At 36.6% G+C, this 24666-nt stretch overlaps 1 protein-coding gene across 5 annotated transcripts; it reads right to left on the reverse strand.

Moving 5' to 3' along the window:
- Positions 1-3275: 3275 nt before the first annotated feature.
- On the reverse strand, positions 3276-23719 carry LOC114361547 (uncharacterized). Of its 5 annotated transcripts, none has more exons than XM_028316615.1 (8): positions 23493-23718; positions 13224-13420; positions 7272-7420; positions 5985-6058; positions 5767-5868; positions 5514-5660; positions 4332-5429; positions 3276-3994 (listed from the first exon to the last, which is right to left on the reverse strand). In XM_028316615.1, the coding sequence occupies exons 1-8, from the start codon at positions 23499-23501 to the stop codon at positions 3782-3784; spliced, it is 1989 nt and encodes a 662-aa protein (XP_028172416.1). In that variant the 5' UTR covers positions 23502-23718; the 3' UTR covers positions 3276-3781. The 5 variants fall into 5 exon arrangements, with proteins under 5 accessions (XP_028172416.1, XP_028172415.1, XP_028172414.1 ...); XM_028316614.1 differs by having other exon boundaries at positions 7269-7420; XM_028316613.1 differs by having other exon boundaries at positions 5985-6079; positions 7269-7420.
- Positions 23720-24666: the final 947 nt, after the last annotated feature.

A 24666-nucleotide genomic window follows, 5' to 3' on the forward strand; every position in this document is an offset into this window, starting at 1 on the left:
TAGCAAGTGACAGGACCTTACTCTACAGTGGCGCTAACTGGTGAGCGCTAAAACGATAGCCCTCATTCCATCTCTTATCTCATACTTACCATCAAGTCAGCCAAATGACGTCCACTGCTGGAAAAAGGCCTCCCCCAAGGTTTTCCACAATGAACGGTCCTGCGCTGCCCGCATCCAGGCTCTTCCCGCGACCTTTACCAGATCGTCGGTCCACCTAGTAGGAGGCCTGCCCACGCTACGTCTTCCAGCCCGTGGTCGCCACTCGAGAACTTTCCTGCCCCAACGGCCATCGTCTCTACGAGCTATGTGCCCCGCCCACTGCCACTTGATTTTAGCAATTCTGCGAGCTATGTCGGTTACTTTGGTTCTCCTGCGGATCTCCTCATTTCTGATTCGATCACGCAGGGAAACTCCGAGCATAGCCCGCTCCATCGCCCTTTGGGTGACCTTGAGAGCCCCATACTTACCATATTCCATTTATATTCCAGTTCGAACAAACCCTGCTAGTGACCGAGACGGGCGTGGACATACTGACGAAGCGCGGCAGCGGGCGGCCGTGGTTCCAGGACCAGCTCGACAAGCTCGCCGCCTGCTAGGCCCCGGCCTTACCCCGCTGAGGTGACGTCACTTTCTATCCCCCACGAAAACAGCCAGTAGTCTTGGGTATTAGTGTGACCTTATCGCCCGTATTCACAAAAATAACTATGAGGTCTCACAGTGCGCGTGAACGCACTGGGTCACACACGAAACAAATCACAGAGCTCTCTCTATTCAACGCTGTACGTTCGATTTGCTGCTTCACTTAAACAATGGTTAAAGTGAATACGGGCGTTGGAGACATGTGAGCTAAATAGCACCACCAATGGATTTGGTTTTGATCATCATTTCAGCCACAGGACGAACCTGTAATGGCCTCTCACTATAGGCCTCAAAGAAGCTCAAAGTTGCACAGCGTACTATGGAAAAGGTTATGCTAGGTGTTTCTTTATGAGATCGAATCAGAATGGAGATCCGTAAACGTAAAAGTCGCTGACATAACCCGGCGAATTGGCAAGCGGTTTTTGTTTTAATCTATATAATATATAAAAGAAAGTCGTGTTAGTTACACCACTTATAACTCAAGAACGGCTGAACCGATTTAGCTGAAAATTGTCAGGGAAGTAGTTTAGAGCCAGGAGAAGGACATAGGATACATTTTATCCCGTTCGAAATAAAAAAAAAGTCTGCTTATTTATTGCCATTAAGGCGGAACAAAGTTCGCCGGGCCAGCTAGTGACTTCTAAAATAGGCTAGTTTACAAGTATTCTTTAAATTGATGCAGTAGTTCAGACACTTTGATTAAGGCCGATTAACTAACGGAAAAAAAGAATAGAAGAACAAGGACAGACAACAAAATGAACCCTTATAGGAGGTGTTCAGATTTTTCTTATTGAGGAGATAAGTAGGAGGTCCTCCCACAAGGTGGATCGACGACTTCGTAAAGGTAGCAAGAAGGCGCTGCATGCAGGCCGCTACCAACCGGGCGATGTGGAAATCACTGGAAGCTATGTTCAGCAATGGACTTCCTGTGGCTGAAATGATGAGGAGATAAGTCAAACTCCATTGATGGAAGAATTTAAAAATATACTATTAAGCTCCTGTCAGCGTCTTAAGGGCACATTTATGTAACACCAGATAACTTTTACCAAAGTTGACAATACCCCAGTTTTATTCAGGTAAAAGTTACATAACTGGTTATTGTAAAATTGGACGTGAATGAATAAAGTATAGAATAACCACGATAGGGGTTACTGACATTGCCAAAAATACTAATGCCCGTTTTCACCACCAATCCCTACAAATTTTTAAGTGGCCCCTATGAAAACAAAATTTCTGTTATATTATGTTACCATATGGGTCACTTTAAGTCTGGGTTGCACCACCCAACTTTGACCGTAAATTTGACGATAACCGGTGCTTTTTGTATGGATTTTGACAGCTTTTTGACGTTTATCAAAGTTAAAGTAAGATGGTGCAACCCAGCCTTAAAAATTAGAGATTGATGATGAAAACGGGCATAATGTAACAATTTGCTAGAATTAATTCCTGTTTCATTATGAAAAGTAATTAAGATTGTAAAAATAGCAATAAATTAGTACTACATCACAGATTGTAAGACGACTGTGATATTTAAAGAATATATAAATAATTAAATATGATCAATTACTTTAAAGCCAAAGATCCTTGAGAAAGTAGACGACAGAAACCACCTCAGCGGTTTAACATAATAAATATAATTAAGTATTTGGTTAGTAATTTCCCTAAATCTTATAATGCTAGAAAATGGGTTTTCTACAGTTTTTCACTTTCACACGATATTTTGTATCTAAATCGGTTTACCGATTTAATATTGAACATGAAATATATTCCAGATAATATTTAAAGATTTTTTTCTGAACCTAAAGTGGCCTAACGGGCCTAGTGAACTAAATATAGAATTTATAAAGAAAGACGCACATAAAAACTGCTTGTTTTGATTCAATGTAAATTTTATAATATCTTTATAAACGGTAATTAGAATTTTACCGTAATTTATGTTTAGATCTGTCATCTTGTGTGGCACATCCTTAAAGTGGCAACACCACAGCAATAAAAGAAAATCCCAAAAATATATTGGTACTGGTATATGACTAACAATATCCTCCGCCCATGTAACATAAGCATTTATGTATGGACAATATGTTATATTTATGTTTCTATGTGTTTCACAAATCTAGTTTTAGTCCGATTTGTAAACTGTGACGACAACTTAGTCACTTTGAGTGTCTTAAATTATAAAAACAATTTTATAAACTGGCAACAAAAAATAAAAAATATTAAAAGTTATTTTGCTTTATTATTTAAACAATTAAAACAATTTGGCATTTTATCATAACAATAATACATTCTAAATGCATTAAATATTTCTTAAATAAGTGTTAACTACATTAAAATTAATAAGCACTATTTACATTGCAAAGTAATTGACAGAAATTGCACATAAACGTTATTATTATGAAGACATATTCATTAAAGTTTAGATTAGGGATGTATCAAAAATACCGATACCGATATTATGTTTACTACTATATCGACTGTATGATTGTGTATACTTATTTAATCAACGCAAATTTCGCACTATAGATATTCCATTATGTTTATCGCACTATCCTCGGGCCTATATCACTTTATGTAATCGAGCCCCTAATTATACATTTTTAATTTGAACTGAGTATTCTATGACATTCCAAAAAATAGGAAGTATTATCTGTTAGATTTTATCTCAATATCTTAAAATTTCGTTATCGGTATTGGTGACTTTGATACTATTATAAAACCGGTATCGCATAGAAGTGCGTACCTATTGCATCCATGATATAAATTAGTCAATAGTGTTTACATCACAAATTAATACATTAAATACATAAGTAAGTATATTTGAAAATTACTTAGGTCTGCACTGTCTCAATTACGATCATAATTGAGACAGTGTAATTATACAGACAGACATAATGTTAAAAGGTAGTTTTATGTGGATAAAATATCTTGAGAATAAATGCAGATTCCTTTTTCACAAATTCCTCATCCAGAAAAATGAGAACAAAATTGTCTTTGTAAGAAGTAACATATTATGCTATACATGTCCCGTACATATTTTCCAATTTAAAAGATAATCTACATGATGTACAACTGAGACAGTGTACCTAAGTTTTAAATAAAAAGGCACAGACTTATCATAAACATCACTCCACGAAACTTAAAACTACTCTTCATACTCCTCAAATAAAGGAATATAATCGTCGCTTCTCGATCTAAGCTTGAGTCCAAAATCAGTGACCTGGTTAGCATCATGTCCTTGGGTCTTGTCTGCTTTCCTCACCATAGCCGATGTCCAGTTTTCCACACCGTCTGGCTTTTTGACCACTATTTCTTTGACGTTCTTTATGTTGTTCAGTTTAGACGCTAATAGTTCTTTCTGTAATAGAATAAATAGTATTGTTTAAAGTCACATTTCTAAAAGTTTATATTAGTTATGAATAGGGTTAAAATATTCAAGACTGACGCACAACTGAAGTCAAAACCATGGAGCAAGACTAAAATGCCATAGTACTCAATCAGACGAGCCCCCTAGACAAGTTGCACTTTTTGATCGAATCGAAAGTCGAATCCGTCGTAACTCCATACAACAAAAGGCCTTTCGACCATTTTTCGACTGGTTTGCGATTATAATGTGCTCTTTTTCTAGACCCTCAGCTTATAACGTCGGAAATACGGAAAATACATCGCAAAAATTATAATATGTTTGGACTTACCGACTTACTTGGGTCGACATAACTTGCGTATATCCTCAGCACAGGCTCTCCAGTTTTATCGTCAAAAGTGAGTTTGCTTTTCGGAGGTATTTTCGCCTTTACCACCGTAATTTTGGGAGGCACTGACGTCGATGTGACTTGATCTTGTTTCTTTTCTGTCACCGCTATTATTCTTAATGGAGCTCTCCTTTGAATCAGAGTCGCCTTTTGTTTGTTGAAGTCTTGATCCTCGCTTATCGTTGCTTCTACTATTTGACCAGCATAAACGTTACCTTCTTTTGTCACTTGGGGCTCTTTATTGTTCGCTCTAAGAAGAGTGTAAGCTATGTTAACAGAATCGGCAGTCTTTGTAAATGGAACTCCGATATGAGGTTTCACCTCGGTGTGATTCTTAAAACCTTCAGGGGGTTGTACAAAATATGCCATGAGCTCTGGAGCGGCAGTAGTTGTAGTAGTGGTGGTCGCATTTTCTTGTTGTTCTTGAGGTTTCTCGACTTGAGCTAATGCAGCTGCTGCCCTCACGTCATTGATTGCCGAATAGAATCCATTTGCTATAATGTTTCCAATGCTTTGACCGACTTGCGCGTAGTAAATAGGAGTCACGTTTTGCTCCTGGGTGGTGCTTTCTATTATGTATTTAACTGTGGTCGTGCTTGGTTTTGATTCCGCCGTTACTAATTCAACTGTTACATTGTGAGGTTGGGATGCAGATGTCACTTCAACATGCTTTTCTGTAGTATTGTTTTGGGTGAAAGAGTGAGGGATGAGAGACATTACGGCACTCTCGTGAGTTTCTCTTTGCACGACGCTCTTTTGTGGTTCGAATGATGTTGGCGTTTGTTTTGTTATTTCCTCGTTTTCCAACAAGAAAAGGTTATTCTGTGGTTGTTGCTGGATATGAGATTGGTGGTGGAATTGCTGGATGTTATTTGAGGGGGTGTCAGCGGGATAAGGTATGAACTCCACGGAGGGGTATCTTTGCATTAGTTGCTCTTGAAGTTTTTGCAAGAACGACGGGTCAGCTTGGTATAACATTTGCGGTGATATTACTATGCCTTCTGAACCTGCGTTTACTATATCCTGGTGAGAAGGGAAACCCTGGAAAAGAAAATATAAGTGTTAGACATTTACCCTCCGTTTTCTTTTATGCATCATGGAGTTATCATGCTGATATGATGGTACCTGCATATTGAATTGTGGAGGAACAATTTGATGTGGTTGCACGACGGATGTCTGCGGCAGGGATACTGACAAACCATAATCGGAAGCGAACTGCAATGCTGCTGCATTGTTTGTAAACAAGTTCTGCACACCATTAGACGACGGCGACTGAAAAAAAAACATTATCAAACAAATACACTACACATTTTTTCTTTCTTTCTTTCAAATCTGTAACAAAATGAAAATTTCACATTTTCCACTGAAGGTAACTTACAGAAGGTTTAGAGAATCCAACGGGTATTTCAACTTTGGGTGACACCTGGTAGACTCCGGGCTCCAAGAATTTTTCTGTCACTTCATACGTAGGCCTGTGACCCTAGAAATTTATAAGCAACTTCAAGCAGATTCACTACTTTCGCAACTGAATAATAATCCAGTAATATAACGATGCCATATTTCATAGTCAGTTGATAAAATCGTTGTTCAACTTACGTCCTGTGACGATTTGAGAAGGTTATCCGAGTCGACCACCACGATTGGCTTCTCCGAGAGGCTCAGGTTCGGAGCTGGGATGGTGTGGATGGCACCTGTCGGTCACACAACGCTAAACCGACCATCGTCCGTCCACAGAAATATTTGAAGCTCACGCAAACTTGACCAGAATACCGCAAAGTAGTTTTATGCTCTATACTGCTTAAAAATTCTATAACTATGTTAAAAATAGTTTATTTTTGTTTGTTTGCGTGAGCTATAAAGCCTCGTCCGATTAGGACACAAGTCAGTCGACTCTCTTATAACTGGCATATTTTTGTCTTTTCGTACTTTCATACAACTTAAACTTGTGCCAAAACTATTTTGTGATAATGCGCCCTAATACGAATGAGGCTTTAGATGTCAAACATTTTGTAAATGGCACCTTTCATATTTCTGTGAACGGGCATCTAATTTTCTTGGTGCAATTAGTGCACGAAGTGAAACATTGTAGAAAGCATAGCGTTGCTACCAATAATGCTTACATTAGATTCCATTTGTAAAGAGTGAATAGCAGATACAAAAAAATCTTAATTACATGTAAATTATAAAATGCTTTCGTTGTGTTTTATGAAAATAATAATCTAAAAGAAATAAAGTAACGCAAGTTATGATAGAAAAAATAAATGAATTATGCGTGAAAACAAAAATAATACAGCTGCTGCACGTAAATAAAAGTATGTGTCAGTTAAATCTTTGTTAAAGATTAATTTGTGGATAATGTGAGGATACTAAAATGTTATTGCAGAAAGAAGCAGCATTAATCCTGCCACCATGGAAGCCAATGCAATAGACGCAATGTGATTCCATCTTATGCGATTGTATAGAATATACAGTAAAATAGGACCACCACCACTCTTCCCTTGGAAGGCTTTTCTTTTTATGCCAGACAAGGCAGGTATTTGACCGCAATCGCACTTGGTGTTAAGTGAGATGCAGTCTAGGATGGTACATTTAACTGCCCTGTAAAACTGTGCCCTGTAACTGCCTTGTTGTCATAAAAGGCGACTAAGTAAGGGAGAATAATAATAATTATGCAAGGCAGTGGTAAATTGGAGAGGGTTTTGTTCCTGCAGTTGAGGCAGATGATCACCCGGACCTTTATCAAAACCTGTCTAGGAAAAGGATATGTGGTATGGTAGGTAATGTTACCAAACACCAGTCTAGAAGTTATTATTAAGCTGATGCTGATATGGTGTATAAATAAAAGAGTGCGTGAGTGCGTGTGCGCAATTCAACCTGTACCACCATCGTGCACCGCCGACGGCGAGGAGGCGGCTCGGACGAACTCGTATTCCGGCGTGGAGGGAGATAGCGGCGGGAGGCGGGCTGTGGTCTTCCAGCCGTGGCTGAAGACAGTGCGAGTCGGGCCTGGGGCGAAGTGCTTCATTGCGTATCTGTGGGGTGAAGGAGAGGTTATTGCCTGGTCTACTCTTTGCTCTGCTATGGTCGATTGCTGAGAGATTTTATTTGTCGCCTAGATCAGAAGATCAGATGGTAAGTCTTGTTGACTGGGAAACCGAAATCACTTTGAATGAGACGGCAAGCAATGACTGTATGGTAATATACATCCTTTGTCATTGATAACCAGCACAGATGTTGAGTGAAAGAAAGAGCATGCCGAGATTAATGAAGGCATAACATTTTTGAAAACTTAATTGGTGATGGGCATGTTTTTCTTGTTCTTCTTTTTAACACTAGAAAGGCCGCCGTCCCATTTTTGTCCCACTCGCGAGTTTGATCAGCTCTAACTTTTTTATTTTTCAACGAAAGTCCATGAAACTTTTTGACTTTTTCTGATTTATTGATTTTTATCATTTTTTAATGTTTTTGATAATAAAACATTAATAGAAAAATTTTTAAAATCGGTTTTACCTAGAAGCGCCACTGGGTCAATTTTGTCCCACCCTGGTATTTGCCACAATAATTCGATGAAGAGTCCTTTTTTCGAGGAGATACGAAAGTAGAGAGGTGAGGAGAGTTTAGGTGACTCGTGACAATTCAGAAATGTAAATACAGGGTGTTGATTNCACGTGTAAATTAAAATATTTAGTGTGAACAACTGAGTTGCGAGACTTGGTTTTTTTGACAAGTATTGTTTTTGATGGGATCTATTGTACTCTGTAAATCATTAATAAAATAATTTATAATTTAGCAAAGTCGTAGGTATTATTTTATGCTTTTGTTTAATGGCATCAACAGTTCCGGTGTTAATTTCCTTTCCTCTCTTCTTCAGTCATTGGATTTGCTAAAATCATAGACATTTACCCAAGTAAAATGAAATAACATCAACAAAATTGCAATGTAGAGTTTTTAACATAAATCTTTCATTTTGACAAAGAGTAGGAGGTAGTAACTATCCACGCTGTAATTTTAGTTATTGAATTAATACGATAAATTACTGAATTAATGGCTGTTAAAATGGTATCTGATTAAAATAATAGTACTTTTAAACGAGGTGCGGGACACCCAACGACATCTGTCGACAACATAAGACAGCTTGTTCGTGTCGGCACTTGGTAGAGTCGTGGTTGGCGGTTGCGCTACTCTGGCTAGTTTGGCGCTGTTGGTGAAGTTACTATTCACGCCAGTAGAGGGCACTAACTAAGATACTGAATTTAAGATAGATGGAGATTATGCCCTACTTACCCTAGCCATTACTACCCTTAACTTACCTGAAATTACAAATAGGAAAATAAATTTTATTATAAAAAAAGAAAATTATGGAAATGAAATAATATGTTTTCAATTCTTTTTCTACTAATGAATATTAACTTGAAAAAATCGGACTGCCTGAGGCGAGAGAGAGAATTGAGAAGCGACTCTTATTAGAGTCGAATTTAGCTAAGAAATTTTGATAACGAATGAACATTATTTAATTTTAACTACAAAATAAAAGTACCTATTTTACTATCTAATCTTTGTTACTTAGGTACCTACTCTCACAATGTGATATGGAAACGGAAAACAAACAAATAAATTAATTAGGTAGATTTAGGCACTAAAATGTAAGTGAAAGGCCATAATTCAAGGCCTAAATTACAAGAAATGAATAGTGAAGGAAAAATATGTTTTTGCTCCAAAAGGTCAAAGGCTTGTCATATATCCAGATTATCCAAGTTCCCCAAGATTTACGGCATCATTTGGAAACACGTTACCAAATTGCTCCCAGCCTTCGCGCGCTTACTGAACAAAGTGTGTAGTGTGAGTTTACGTCAAACGCGTTTGAAATCGACTGCGTAAAAAAGTGACATTAAATGTGGTTTGAACTTTCAAGAACTAAAATCTTAAAATATTTTTTAACACAGTCAATATCTAATGCGTTTGATGTAAACTCACACTACGCCCCAGTTAAGTATACTCACGCAAGCCGTAGTGATATATTGTATTTAAGTTGTAGGTTTTGAATATAGGTCTGCAACAAAAAGACTTAAACGAGCGAGTGATTTCCTTCAACCCCAGGATAATTATAAGCATCCCTATTTTTCCTGGTTCTCAAACTATCTCCTAATTTAAATAAGCATGTATAAGAAAAAGGTAGACAGAAACACAGGTCAAAAATACTTTCGTATTTGTAATACGAATGTTAAAACTTAGTATAGAGCAATTGCTTAAAAATATTTATTGTATCTGTAATTGAAACTAGCAGATGTTTTTCCTTCCTGAAGGTTTATTAGAAGTATTAGAACTAGAAGATAGGCTAGTCATATTTTACCAGGAAAATCGCTGAAATTGCAAACGAACTAGTTCTGATTTTTTAAATATTTTATTAAGACCACTGTCATACATCCATGTTTGCAGCTTTAAAAGATCTGTGCACGCTGGGCGAGCACGCACGTGAAAAACTGCGGAATTTTGGGTCTATTTTTCACTTTTTGTACTTTTTAAAATCCACTAAAGTGGTCCTTACACTATGCGCTCTCTGTCCTTCGTTTCGTCTCGTCTGTATTAGGCGACTTATCACATTTGTAGGTGGTATCATAATGTTTATAGTCCTCTGTTTCCCGGAAACAATTATCAGGCTGATTAGGAGATTTTCCCAGAAATTCCCCGAAAATGGTTTGTTACTATGTCCATTGTCCGTGAGACCGGTTCGTTATACATCTCAGCATGTGGGCCACATTCGCAACGAGGTCGGCCGACATCACCCAGAAATATTCAATACATATCATTGCTTCCCATAAAATCCTTTTTTCGTTATGTAATAAATACCTNACAGGCGTCAATATTTTTTAGTGACGTAAATCGAAGCTTCAGTTTTTATCAAACTTGACCCTAAGACTTTTAAACAGTTTTTCACTCAGCTAAAACTTGATTTTGCTTTTTTTGCTACTTATAATAAGTATCCTAATACCTATTCAAATGGGAATCACAAAATCAATGCGATTTTGTGATTCCCGGACTTAAATGAGTGATGATTTCAGGACTTAAGTGTCCGACTTGGGAATGAATACCATAACCGTGTCGAGAAGAAAGAAGGTTCAGCTTTCAAACCGCACAAAATATCCGCCAGATACCGATGGCCTATAAACTGAACTGTTGGCTGACTCGTGCGTACGTAAGCGACAGTTGCGTTGGTGCTGGGGCGGTGACCTGGTATTGAGGAGCGCCCGTAAGAAACAAATTTATTTTTTCATTACCCCCTCCACTCCTCCGCGCGTGTCTTGGAAACAGCTGAATGTCTCGGAAAATACGAGTTCATAGTACAAGTCCTATTGTGTTTAAATATCTGTCTCCGTCCTCATAAAAGACGCCACTGTAAAGGTTCTATTCTTAGATATTGGTGAAGCTATAAAAATTCTGTGATGCCTATAATCAATTGCGTATACCTACCATTTATTTGACTTTCGCGATTTGCAAACCTGTTCGTTTCAATTTGCAGTAATAATTATTCATTTCTAGCTTTTGCCCACAGCCCGCCCGCCTGAAATTTGACTTGTCACTGATCGTTAAATAAATTATAGCCTTATGTTATTCTACTGTTTAAATAATACTTATTTTTTAAATTTTTATTAAAGGAGCTCAATCAACATTAGGCGACCATGTCGCTCCGTATAGCCACATTTTAGTTATATGAATGAGTTTGAGCAAAGGAAGGCAGAGCATTATACAAACTGGTCAGAGTGGGTTTGAAACGAAGGTAACTCTGCTCAAACTCATTCATATAACTAAAATTTTTAAATATTACTTAAAACTTACTGTAAAGTTTCATGAAAATAAAACTTACAGTTTAAAAAGCTCACGACGTAAAAGCCTCATCTCGTAAAAATGTAAAAATTACTTGAATCTTATTTTGTGTTTATTTATTACATAAGCACTAGAATACTTTGGAAATTTATCGACGCATTACTCTGTTGATAATTTTTAGGTTACCTAAGTACCTACATTATTAATTCGGTTTACGCTTAAGGTTACAAAACTTACTGATTATCTGCACACCTTGGAAAGCTTTCGGCCTACACCTATTAAACACAATGTTAAAAGCGCCATCGTGGAACCTCCAAAAACATCTAACCGTGCCTCTCCCCCGCAGTGCCTTGCCCAAGTCAAGAAAGAATCGGAGTCGAGCAAGCTGAAGGTCTGCGCGAGCGGCGCGCGAGGCGACTCCCTGCTCGCGATCTACGGGGACGAATCCGACACCGTCCAGAAACCGCTGGGATTCGTGCCTTATTGTCATCGATGAGGTAAGTCGAAGTCTTAAGCAAGGGTTCGCACTAGTCTAGTAATTAAGTAGAGTAACTCGCCTTTAGTAACTAAACTACTCGCTATTAACAAAAACCGTTTTTAATTATGGCTCGACAGACGATTTAGTACTAGACAAAATTTTTGGTGTGTTCGGACACGTTTAGCGATTTGTAGAAAGTAGGATAGTATAAAAGAGAAGATTAGTACTTATTTAAGTTTTCAATCTACACTGAAGGTAGGATATTGTAGGTAGATACACTTTATTTGATTGAAATGCGAACATGCTAAGCGCTTGGAGAACAATGACTAGCAGGTACATACCTGCGTTACAAATACATAAATCCTGATCAAAACAAGTTGATAAACACATAAAAGTGCCGTAAAATATTCGCGCACGGAACGTGTCGCGGCACAGTCGGCGCGAATCACTTATCTGCGCGAGTTACAGTCGTAGGGCTTTATGTCGATAATATTCCTATTTTTATGGTCATAAACTTTACGACGAATATAAAAAGAGTTCAATTTTAATGGTTCAGTTTTCTACCACTTTTATTTTATTACTATTTTTTACAAAACGTAAACAGGAAAAATATATCACAGCATAGCCCAAGCAAAAGTAGGCTGCACATAGACACTGCTGTTACTGTGCTGTTTTGGAATAATGATGACTATGTAAACCTAAACCAACTTGTTTAATTAAAATTTGTATTTATTTCGTATTAAACTAGATCCTAGTTTAAAAGATGCATGCTTTTAATCAATTAAAGATTTTAAGAAGCTTAAACATAAACACTTAATTTTCCTGAATGAGTTTTAAAAAATCAGATAGCCGAACATTCATCTATTCAGGCCGTCTCAGCGGAAGCCGCTAAAGGCGCTTTAAAATAGCTGAAAAGCTGCTAATTAAATATATTTCGCTCACCGCAGCCTTAAGTAATTTGTGGACCTCCACCCGCGGTAAGGCCCAGTGCACACACTGAACTTAATACTAGTCAGTGGCGTAGCGTGGCTTTTCGCCGCCCGGGGCCATCCGGAAATCCGCCGCCCTTTATTTTAATTATAAATATTTTAAAGTTTAAATATTATATTGAATGGACTTCAGGTACACTATTCACCTTATTTGTTGAAAGTCAAAATAAACTACCACGCACTACTTCAAATCAAATCAAATTTTTGATTTGATTTATTTGNCATGTCTGAAACTAAAAAATGTTACAAAATACATGCTGGGACAAAATTGACCCAGCGGCGCTTTTAGGGGGGTCGTAATCTTCGGCACTTCTAGTGTTAATCCTTTTATGATTTCTCTGGAAATATTCGATTCTTCTCACTTCTCAGTCAATTTAATTTTATAGGTACTCAGCACTGAGTACTGTTTTTATATCAAGTTAGCAGTGGTCCTTATTAGACTCATCTACAGTTCTTACTTCTCAGTGAATTTGAAGTAAATACTTATTAAGCACGGAATGATGTTCCCATATCTAGCTAGCTAACATCATTAGTTGTGGTTCTCACCTTTGGGGAGCATTCCTATACACCACATAAGGCACTCGGTGCGACGCAGCCGGCATCAGACGCTGGTGCGTCCAGGGTCTTTGAAAAGTCACCCCCGGCCTGAAGGCTGTTGGCACTCGGAGCCTGTTCACTGTGGCCATCCGACTGTAGTACGCCGCTTGCGTCAGCGAGCATAGCGTGAGGTAGATTAACTGGAACTATAGAAAAATACGTTAAATTATTTTATTTTTTACATCAAAAGGCAGATAAGTATTTGAGGTGCAGTCTTGAGGCCGATAAGCCAGGTGCCCTGGATGGTACCTAAATCCTATTCTTTTCCGCCTTGACGAAGCCCGGATTAAAGACACCGGGAAACGGGTCTGAGTTTTGGCTTGACACTACTTTCTGGGACACTCTGTATAAGCAGACAGTGAATTCCAGTCCCTAGTTTCAGTTCCTAGTTTTTTGCATTTAAAAGAGTTAGCGAAAAGTAAAGTCTACAATGTAGGGATGATATACGCTAACCTGCTTCGGGTTCCCCATTTATGGAAGAGGGCTGGTGGAATTGAATCAAGTTACCTGCGTTATACGCAGTTTTACAATGGGGTACCGCAAACGAATCTCGAAAAATAAGCATGGAGCCATCCAAAAAACAAGTGACAATAAGGTAATTATAATAATTAAATCTCCAATAGCCGAAACGTGTAGGAAGGTAAGAAGTGTCATTATCACTGACATTTTAAGTTATCCCACTTTTTCTTTACTTTCACAGTTCCTTTTTAAAATGCAGCAACGAGCGAGTCTCAATTCGATAAGGCAAGTAATAGTCGCCAAGTCAATTAAAATATTTATTATTTACTTTACTTGCAAATTGAGCTTTTCCCTTTCAAGCTTACAACAGACATAATTTTCACAGCTTTCCTCTTTGAGTCTGTAGAAATAATTAAGAAGTGTGTGAATTATTTCTGAGAGTTAAATTTTATTAATAATAATGTTGTCCTGTCCTTAATTACCATAAAATTAAATAAATTACTTCAATATATTATAGAATAACAAATATTGTGACGACTTATTCTATGGAAACGATAAATATCTTTATAATATCATTTACTCTACGTGTAGGTTTCTTACAAACACCTTGTGCGTTTTATTTCGCCTATTCCACGCCCTGAACAAAAGTACTAGATCAATAAATGCTAGGTTCCAGCGTAATGGTGATCATTGCTAAAAGTGTTGCAGACTTGATAAACCGGTCCATGAGAAAACGCTTCACAGTAAACACTCCCATGGGCGTAGTGGCACCATGAAGAGTGAAAAATTCAGGATAGAATAGAATGTTTGAAGTTTTGCTTGACCCTGGAAGCCAGCAGCAGTGACATACGAGAGTGAAAAACAGTTCTACCTACTATAAACCTTCATTATTTTTTGGATCTAGATATTGGAAAGACTGTAGCTAGTCGCCGTCGTCAGTCAATGTTGCTTGTAGTTTTTGTCATTGAAATCCCTATAATACATCTAATTGTAATAATTGAATATCATAAACAAATAATGTAAATGTTAATTGCCGTTATTTATTTGCCAAAACTTTGATTTCAAATGTGCATATTTGCTCAAAATGCTGACCTCTTTAACAGATGGAAATCGGAGACGTCCTGAAAACTCCTCGGCCTTGTGGACACCCTAGTCGTGGTATCTAATAGCTAATAGACACCATACAACTTAAAAGCCGTTCATTACAAGCCTGCAGAAAATTGTTAGGCATTATGCTCTAGATTTATTTTTGAACCGGATAAACGCAGTTTTTAGTCCAAAATTGTCATAAAAGTGTTTTTATCGGATCTTTGATTAAAGCTATACCACAGTGATCTAAATAATATTATTAAATTTTTAGCACTAAGTATGAAATAAGGTTACTTATCTTAACTAGGTGTAAAATATATTTTTTTTTACAACAGGCCAAAGATGGCCAAAAATAACGGCTATGAAGCCGTTATTAAAAAAATCTTGGTTGTTCGTCTTGCCTTTTAACTTGGAGGTGTCAGGGACCAAGGTATTCCATGAAAAAGTTTCATTATGCCCTTGCCCTTTGCGTGAACTTTCCACTCGTGCTAAACATTATGCCGCTCAAGATGTAGCCTTACAAAGGGATTAACTCTCTAAACTCCAGCCAGGTGAAACTATGTTAATACTAAAGTATCAACTCACTTCGCTCTTGATGTGTGGATAACATTCCGACCGATCATGCGAGGCCACCTCGGGCAGTGAAAGACGTCACGGACTGATGCGGGCGAAAACGTAAGGTAAAGGTAATTTTTATGTTCTGTTTCTTCTAAGTATTTTATCACACTGAATGCGGTCTGTGGTCGGCCCCCCTAGACAATGTCACATTTAAAGGCTGGTTTTAGTGTCACGCGGATTGTCAGTGCGGATCGCTCCGCACAGCCGATCTGAGTGTCACGCGGACTGTCAGTACGGACCCGCTCCGCACGGCCGGTCTGTATAAACTTCTAGGGAGCGTTTTAGAGTAATGCGGAGGGGTCCCTACGGCCGACCGTTCGCGCTGACAGCTCCGCAGCCATTCGCATATCGCGTCCGTGCCGCGGAGTTATCCGCGCGGACCACCGCTTGCGCGCTAAACGCTCCCTAGAAGTTCATACAGATCGGCCGTGCGGAGCGGGTCCGCACCGGACGGTCCGCGTGACACTAAAACCAGCCATAATGTCACGTAAAATACAAAGACACGGATCATAACGTGACATTTATGACGGAGTTCTATGTACCACGTCAAGCCGTGAGGCTTGACGTGGTCACAAGCAGACGGCGGCTCGCGGCGTCGTTGTAATGTCGAAAGATGGTTGAATGGAATTTTTTGGTATAGAGTTCGGTTACTGATTCGATTTTCGATTCAATTAAAAAGTGCCACTTTTCTAGACCTACAGGTAAAGTGACAATGTTTTTTACCTATACATGATGCGCTTTTATAAGGCGCTTGTATACGTCCCAGTTTTTCAGGAATATGATGTAAAGCAATGCTGAAAAGAGATATTCCTTAAAAAGTGCTTATTTACATAAAATATGTAGGTTACTTAACTCGTCAAAAATTTAAGAACGATTTCTTTTAAGTTTTTTCTAAAATGCTTCCTAAACATAAACTCTTCTAGCTGCATTTAACTCAGTCGCCATTATTTATTTTTTAAATAATTCCTTTAATTAAATCTTTACAGTTAGAAGCTCAGTAGATAAATTCCCTAATGAGGAACCGCTACAAAAACAACGTTGTAACTTAAGATTTTACATTTTCTAATTGCATCTCACTACTCGAGTTGATTAGTCACGAACTGTTTAGTACTAGTGCGATTATAAAATGATTATCATAGGTAATTGTAGTATTTTCTTTCTAACTCACTTGGAATCCGGCAGACAGTGGCAAATGCGATCTTTCTTTGAATAAACCCGCATGCGATAGGTGAACGTATCTTGGAAATGGGCTGTCATTTTTATCGATTGTGTAATAGTGGTAATAGCGATACGTTTAATATGTAAACTAGCTTCTGTCCACGGCTTTGCCGGTGTGGATTTTAATCGGTCGCAAAATGAGTTAAAAAAAAAAACAATTTTAATCAAATTCGCCACTCTTCCCGCGGCTAGTAATATGGAATGGAACCTTGGATCTCCAACCAAACTTTCCAATGGAGAAGTGACCTATCCTTTATCAAAAGTTTAAGAGAATTTTATCGATCTCTATTAAACCTCCCTCTAATTTAGTTAATGTACAATTTGACATGTAATGAATATTAAAAATAAATTTCTTATTCTTAATGTTTAAGATAATGCCAAATTTTCTTCAAGGAAATCTTTGTCGTGTTGGGTCTATCTCTTTCCACATTAAAATAACTTTAACATGATTTAAAGTGGGGATAAAGCAAATCAATTTGCTTTTGTATTTAAACAATAATTATCATTTTATACAACCATAGTCCATAGAATTTTTCATTGTCACGATAATCAGTTTTTCTTAGTTCACTGTAGTGTCTTTTGTCACACATTACAGCAGAGTTTAATCACCGTCTTTAAAAAAGTCTTTAATTGCTTTAGTATGATTGACGGCTTAATTCTTTTGTAGCTGATATCTATTTTTTAACTCTTTACAAATTGCTTTTTGTCGAGATTTTTCAGCAATCGTGTTTTTGTTTCTTACATCGATGTTATTGAGTAGTCAATTCATATGATTGATTGCGTTTATTTCTTTATTGTGATAGTTTTGAAAATACCTAGTGTAGAACATAATTTCAATGTATATCATCTCCATCGGTAAAAACCATACCTACCTAAATTAGTACCTAATACCAGTTTGATTGAAATGTAAAATTAAAACATTTTTCGTCGCGTTGAGACCCGTGTTTCTCTGTTCTGTAAAACATTTTTATCCACTTGTAGCTGTCATCTGTAGTTGCTGTTTACCTGCTGTTAACAGACTTGATACAAGTCAAGACAGTAACATAACACAGACACGGTAATAATGAATCATAGAAAGTGACACTTGCGAAAAGATTTCATCAAGTAAATAGCTAATGAGTAGTGATGTAGCAATCATCACCTGCCTGATCCAATCCAAGACAATTGTACATTAAATTACATGCATGAATGCACTCGCTCATAGTAAAGCGGTACCTATACTTAGTAGGTAGTATACAACGTGCTCCTTTTGTTTTCCGGAAATTTTAGGGGTATATTCTATAAATAAAAACTAGTTAAAGAGTCTTAGGAGTATGTGTTTCTAAAAGCATATTTTTGAAGATATTGTGGATTCTAGATTTAGAAGATACCTAGTTGATTTAGATTATAGTATAATCAATCTAGTTTTTTTTGTTAGCTAGTCTTTTTGTGCAGACTTTTTATTGATAAGTGTATGTAAATTATGAATTATTTCAGTAAAAAATATGTAGTACAGTTAAGTTTTTAAATAATTTCGTTTGAAAAAACAAGTCGAAAAAAATTGTTGAATTTAACAAAAAATGTAATGCCATTCCATTCTTTGAAGTGGTCTTATTAATACCCTAGAGTTCCAGAAAATCAAAAAGCGTTCGTATAAGCGTGCTTCTAAGTCGCAACTATTCCCACCTTTTATTCCCAGCTCTGCGATTGCTATTTGTATTTAGAGCATAGAGAAAAAATCTACAGTTTGACCGCCAATAAAAATCTAACTAGGCTAAGTTACTGGAATTACCTACTTAAAGGAATGATATTGGACTCGCAATGAAGTTAATAAGAAGATATAAAGAAGAGTTCGAAGATAGGATCGACGTCCCTTCAGCGCGGATGACAAATGATCACGGCAACTATTGTCTATCATATAAATACGGACAATAATCATTTTACTACTTATAGAGACCGCATCTAGTATTTTTTTCCGAAAAATGTCTTACTTTATATTTTGTCGGCCGTTTGGTGTAGTGGTTCAGAATGGACTACTATGCCGAGAGGTCCCGGGTTCGATTCCCGGCCGGGCAGAAATTGAAATGATGAATTTTAATTTCTGTGACGGGTCTGGGTGTTACTATGTATAATATGTATGTATTTAAAAAAAGTATATAAGTAGTATATCCGTTAAGCTAGCACCCATAACACAAGCATATTAATTGCTTACTTTGGGGCTAGATGGCACTGTGTGAGATTGTCCAAAGATATTTATTTATTTACATTATTTGTATACATAACAGAAATTCAATGGTAAATAAAGTTACTTCGTAAACGCTTCTTATTTTTTACTGTGACTACAAAACGCGCGTAAATAAAACAGAACACTAACGGTGCTCCTCAGTCTAATTGCTGCCGAGAAAATGGATGCATGCCACTAAACAGTGTGTTATAATGGCCAAACAGTTAGCCAGTAAAGGTTCGGTCAAACCAACGCGATCACACGCAATCAGCCGGCGTGCAGCGATGGCGATCAATGCATTTAAGTCTGGTCGCCATCGCTGCACGCCGGCTGATCGCGTGTGATCGCGTTATTTTTAATGAAAGTTTGTATGCCAAACAAAGCAATCAATGCACAATGATGTTATAACTAATTGAATTGAACTCTACCTAATTATATTATATCTTTCAAATCTTAGGTACTTGCATAAATATGTATTTCTGAAAACAAAACCTTAAAAAGTTTTCATATCACCTACACCTGGAATTATTTGTTGCTTATGCAATACAGGCCCTATTTCACCCCCGTTAATTTTTTTTTTTGCAACGACAGTTAAGTAATTTAACTTAAATGTCTTTTGTTTAGACCAGTGTTTTTCAACCTCAGGGGGTCTATGGGGTCGCCATTGGTCGTAATAAACTACCAAAACGCGATTGGTCGTAAAAAAACAGTAAAGTTATAAAAATAGATTTATCCGCAATCTAATTATGCAAATGCATAAAATGTTGCATGGATTGAAATATTCGGTTCCTACAACATCTTTGTAACATTATAAAATGCATAAAAAAAGCGAGCGGTCGGGGGGTCGCAATATATTTTTTCATACTAGGGGTGTCGTGTCATGAAAAAGGTTGAAAAATACCTAGACTAACCAAATTAATTAAATCTGTTTCAGTGGCTATAAACGTGGAAATGTAGAGTTGTTTTCAGATTTATGGATTACTAGCTGACCCGGCGAACTTTGTTCCGCCTTAATGGCAATAAATAAGCAGACTTTTTTTTTAATTTCGAACGGGATAAAAAGTATCCTATGTCCTTCTCCTGGCTCTAAACTACCTCCCTAACAATTTTCAGCTAAATCGGTTCAGCCGTTCTTGAGTTATAAGCGAAGTAACTAACACGACTTTCTTTTATACAGGGTGTTTCTTGTAAGGTGTCAAGCCGAAGGCAGGTGATAGGTGAGGACTAGACCTATCGATTTCACCCCCATGTATGTTTTACGATTTTTCATAGTTTAGAAGTTATCGTTAATTTTGTGATTTTTTCAAATTGTATGACCTAGTAGGCTTTAATTTTTTTTATCTTTTTTTTGGGTCGACTTTTCTCAGATTTCTTTTTTTTGACAGATTCCCTATTGATTGCAGATTTTTGAAAAAAATAATCAACTTCCTATCTTTGACGCAAGATACAAAATTTTTGCTAGAAACATAAAAAATATGCTTTTAGCGGAACATTCTAAAATTTTCAACTTAAAAGTTAAAAAAAAAAGAAGAAATTCCATAGGTCCAAAATAATTTTAAAAACTGCGCAGTTTTCTGAACTTTCATATTAACACAAAAAAACATGTACTTAATAGGCCATTATTTTCTGTAATCGCTCCACTAATGTGGTAAGTCAGAGATTCCGTTACATGTTTTGACTTTCTTAGGACTAACTAATGATTGAAATTCTCTAAGTTTACGTTACTTAGAACACATTTAAAGACAATAACTGAACAGAACATTTTTTTATCCACAACGAGGAATCTCTTGCCCTTCATCTGACCTGATGAAAACTGATGGATGATCAGCGAGCTTCACTCGGAATCCTAAACCACAGAGGAATTGGCTGTCCTAAATAGGTGGCCTTACCACTAGACCACAGTGGTGGTTGTTACTTACGTAGACTAATAAATTTACATTCGTTTTGTAGAATAGCTCAAATACTAATAATACAATGCAAATAAAACATACCTTAACGACCTGGTTTTTCTTGTGTTGGAAAATAACTGAAAAAGAAGTGAAAAAAGTAACGTATTTTTCTAATTAAATCCATTCTTACTCCCATAAAATGTATGAAACTTGTGTCTGGTTTCTTCTTCTACTAATAGATAATTTTACTGGCTATCGCATGATATAAAATATTTGCCTATTAATGTTAAGCTACCCACGCTTTCACTTGTTTTTTTAAAGAAGAGGTGTAAACTAAAAATTAAAAACTTAAATCGATGTAATTTTTCGAGAAATGGGTCAAGCCCCAAATTTGAAGTATTTTCATCGATAAAATTGTCCATAGATTACGCCCTTAAAGTTTGATCACTACATGCCCGGACACACTGTATAGATTATTTTATCTCCTCTCTTGGTCAAACTTTGTTTGTTCCATCAACTATGTTTACTCAAATGTAATAAATAACAGATGACACTGCGCTGAGCTGTTCTCAATGTGAAACGCGGGTCGACCGGTCCGGGCGGATCTCTCTTGCATGGGGCAGTGAAAAATGCGCGCGAAAAATATTGGCCATTTTGTTGTAGATGAATTATTTTAATTGATACAAATTTATTTATGATGATAATAATTTATTTTTACTACCCTTAGTTAAGTTATTATTTGGTTTCAATACAAACTATCAAGATACAATTACTTAAATTATTCTGTATTATTTAAGTTCGGTATCTATTGCTGGTTTTTTTCGTCATAATAAACGCTAAAACTTTGCTGAATTTTAGCAAATACATATTATTATGTAACTAGTGAAACGGACATAATGTGTTTGCAGCTAAAGTGAGTTTAAATGGGAAATTCGGAACTCATGTTTTTTCAATAAAAGAATGGGAGGCTTTATTAACCGAAAAGAACATCCTTTCCTCTGAAATTCACGTGGGCACTAGTTTTTCAGTTTATTTCTATGATTGCATCAGTTCAATTTACAATGATTAAATCACTATTATTGTTTCTGTCATCGCCTTTAATCCATTTAATTTCCTTGAAAGCTAGTTTATGTCGTTTTCGTGTGCAACGCAAACTGTGGACGGCAAGTCATACTGCATTTACTGACCATGTCACGTAAACGCGACAATATTATGTTGTACGAAAATAATGTTCAGTGAAAACAGAAAGTTATTGCCCGCGATATTACAAGCACGAGATACTAAGACATAAGTGGCTTAGTTTCTTTAATGACGTAATCACTGCAGTTATAGGTTTGCATTTTTAAACGGTGCGTCGAGGTAGGCACTTTACTTTTGATACGATTAACAATGATAACACCTACTTAATTTACGCCCGTATTCACAAACGATGCTTGCTTAAGTGAAGCAGCAAATCTAACGCACAGCGTTGAATAGAGCTCTGTGATTGGTTCGTGTGTCACCCTGTGCATCCACGCGCACTGTGAGACCTCATAGTAATGTTTGTGAATACGGGCGTAAATGACAGTGCAGTGGAACCACCTCATAAGACAAATATCGTGGGTCAATTATTATGAATATTCTACAGAAAGACAACAAAATAAGGGGTTCGGTTTTTCCTTTTGATGTGCCTACTAAACCTTAAAAGTAATTTTAGAAGGGTTTCATTTTTCCTTTTGAGGTACGGAACCCTGAAACCATTTATGATCATGGCGCATAAATCTAACAGCTAATTAGCTGTTAATTAACTGATTAAGTATAATTAGGTACTAAACTGTGTGACGATTCGCACGCATAGAAATTGACACGACGCGACGCGTCAATGCCCGCTGTCTGACGAAGCTTTTAACCCTGTACTTGACTGTGCACTTAAATGCACACTTATGCACTATTTCAGTCTTCAATTGATTCTCACTTTATGGGACCTAAGTGTCAATAAATAAAGTCTAGATTTTATTCATTTTGCGCAGATATTTTTTTTTGCTATCAATAAAAACAATTTCGATCCCCACTCCTCATTTCATCAATCAATTCAAGTCATTTTAGTCTATGAAAAATGTGTGTGGTTAAGTAATTCCATTCATTTCCAGATAATACTTTCCACAAACCAATACCTATCAAAGTGTACCTACGAGTATCTTAAAATCAAGTCCATGTTATATGCTCTAAGAAATGTTGCACAATCTTGAAGGCCGATGCCCGTCCTTGGGAGGCCGTTAATGAATGCATAGCTGCAAATGCTAATTGGATTTCTCTAATACAGCTTTGAGATCTTATAAACCAACCCGTCGCTTGTTTTACAAGTTTAATTAGAAATCTTGATTATCTCGACGAGTTGATTGATACTGGATGAGTTTATGAGAAATATGAGGTTTAGACATCTTAGATTGCCCTTTTAATACCTATCTATTCTTTATCAATAAAATATTGATTAATACTTACTTAAATACAGTTGAACTAGTCTAGTACATACTAAGAATACTATGAAGTTTCACGCCATTGCTATTGTGTACTTATTTGTTTTAATTACGAATTATGACTAGAATGTTAAAAATCGCTCGATTGGTATAGTAATAATAGTAAAATAAAGTACCTTTTTCAAATGCAAGTTGTATCACTGTCATTTGTTTTTATTAATTTTAGTTATTTTTAAACAGAAAGAACCCTTAACTTTTTAAAAAGAGAAAAGAACAACCAACCAACCTTTATCATCTTGCAGTTCTGGAACACAGTCCTCAAAACACTGGCCACAATAAACAACACAAAAGCACAACCGATCACGTGCTTGAACACACAGTCATTTCTGTCCAAGATTTCTTTGCCTGTATTTGGATTTAGAAAAAATATAAACGTCAACTGTTTGGCGGGAAAGTTTTTTTTTTTCAAACCGTCAGCATGTATGCGGGCCACTGGCGAGCTAGTGAGAAATGAAATAGGTCATCGCGCCGCTTTATATGATCCCCTCTTTCTTGCTTCATAATGCACTGCCACTTAGCTTAGACAGGTGGACATAGAGTCACTTCACTTTGTTGACTTGACTTAAGTTACGAACTTATGTGCATGACGTGACATGCCTAGGCTTTTTAAATTATTATTTATTTATGTGCTGCAATTACTTGTGTCAAATTATCGTTTTATAAATTAGCTTACTAAATTAATTACGACAGTTAACATTGATTACCTACTCATTTTATTTATCGGTTTGGTAACATTGAATATTCTTAATTCAATTGTTTAGGAGGATCTTCTGAATAATTTGAAACAGACTGACGTGAACTGTCAAATTGCAAAAAATACATTTTATATTTATCTAATATACTTTTTAAATAAAACATGATTTAAAGTTTATACGTAATACAGATAAAAAGACAATGCCGGAAATTGGCGTCTTTTTTTTTTCGCGCGGCCATCGACCAAACTTTATTTTTTGATTACAAAATAGTGTAATAAACCAAACTTACTATGACATGTATACCTCTAAACTCAGTCTGAACTGAGTTACGAGCATTAGAAGTTTGATGATTTTCATACTAGATTTGCTTTTTGCGCGCAAAGTTTTGTAAGAAATTGCAACAAAATAGTAATCTGAAAGAGCGAAATACAACTTTTTTATTTCTTTCAATGTTTTAAAGCTTTCACCTAACTTTCTTCCGTGAAAAACGCTACAACCTTTAATTAATTTTCAATTTGTAGTTACAATGTGCATTTTCACTAAATTGAGCAACTCGTAATTGGAAAACATTTCAATTCCTGCATTGTCAAGTTTGGATTAGGTACCTACATTTTTTTTAAATTGAAATCATTTATTTTAAAAAGCATAAATGGTTTGTTACAACAAACCATTTATACATTTAAACGGATACATCCGTTCCCCGTT

This window comes from Ostrinia furnacalis, unplaced genomic scaffold, assembly GCF_004193835.3.
Source record: "Ostrinia furnacalis isolate ACB-3 unplaced genomic scaffold, ASM419383v2 OfSCF5816, whole genome shotgun sequence".
Lineage (NCBI taxonomy): Eukaryota > Metazoa > Arthropoda > Insecta > Lepidoptera > Crambidae > Ostrinia > Ostrinia furnacalis.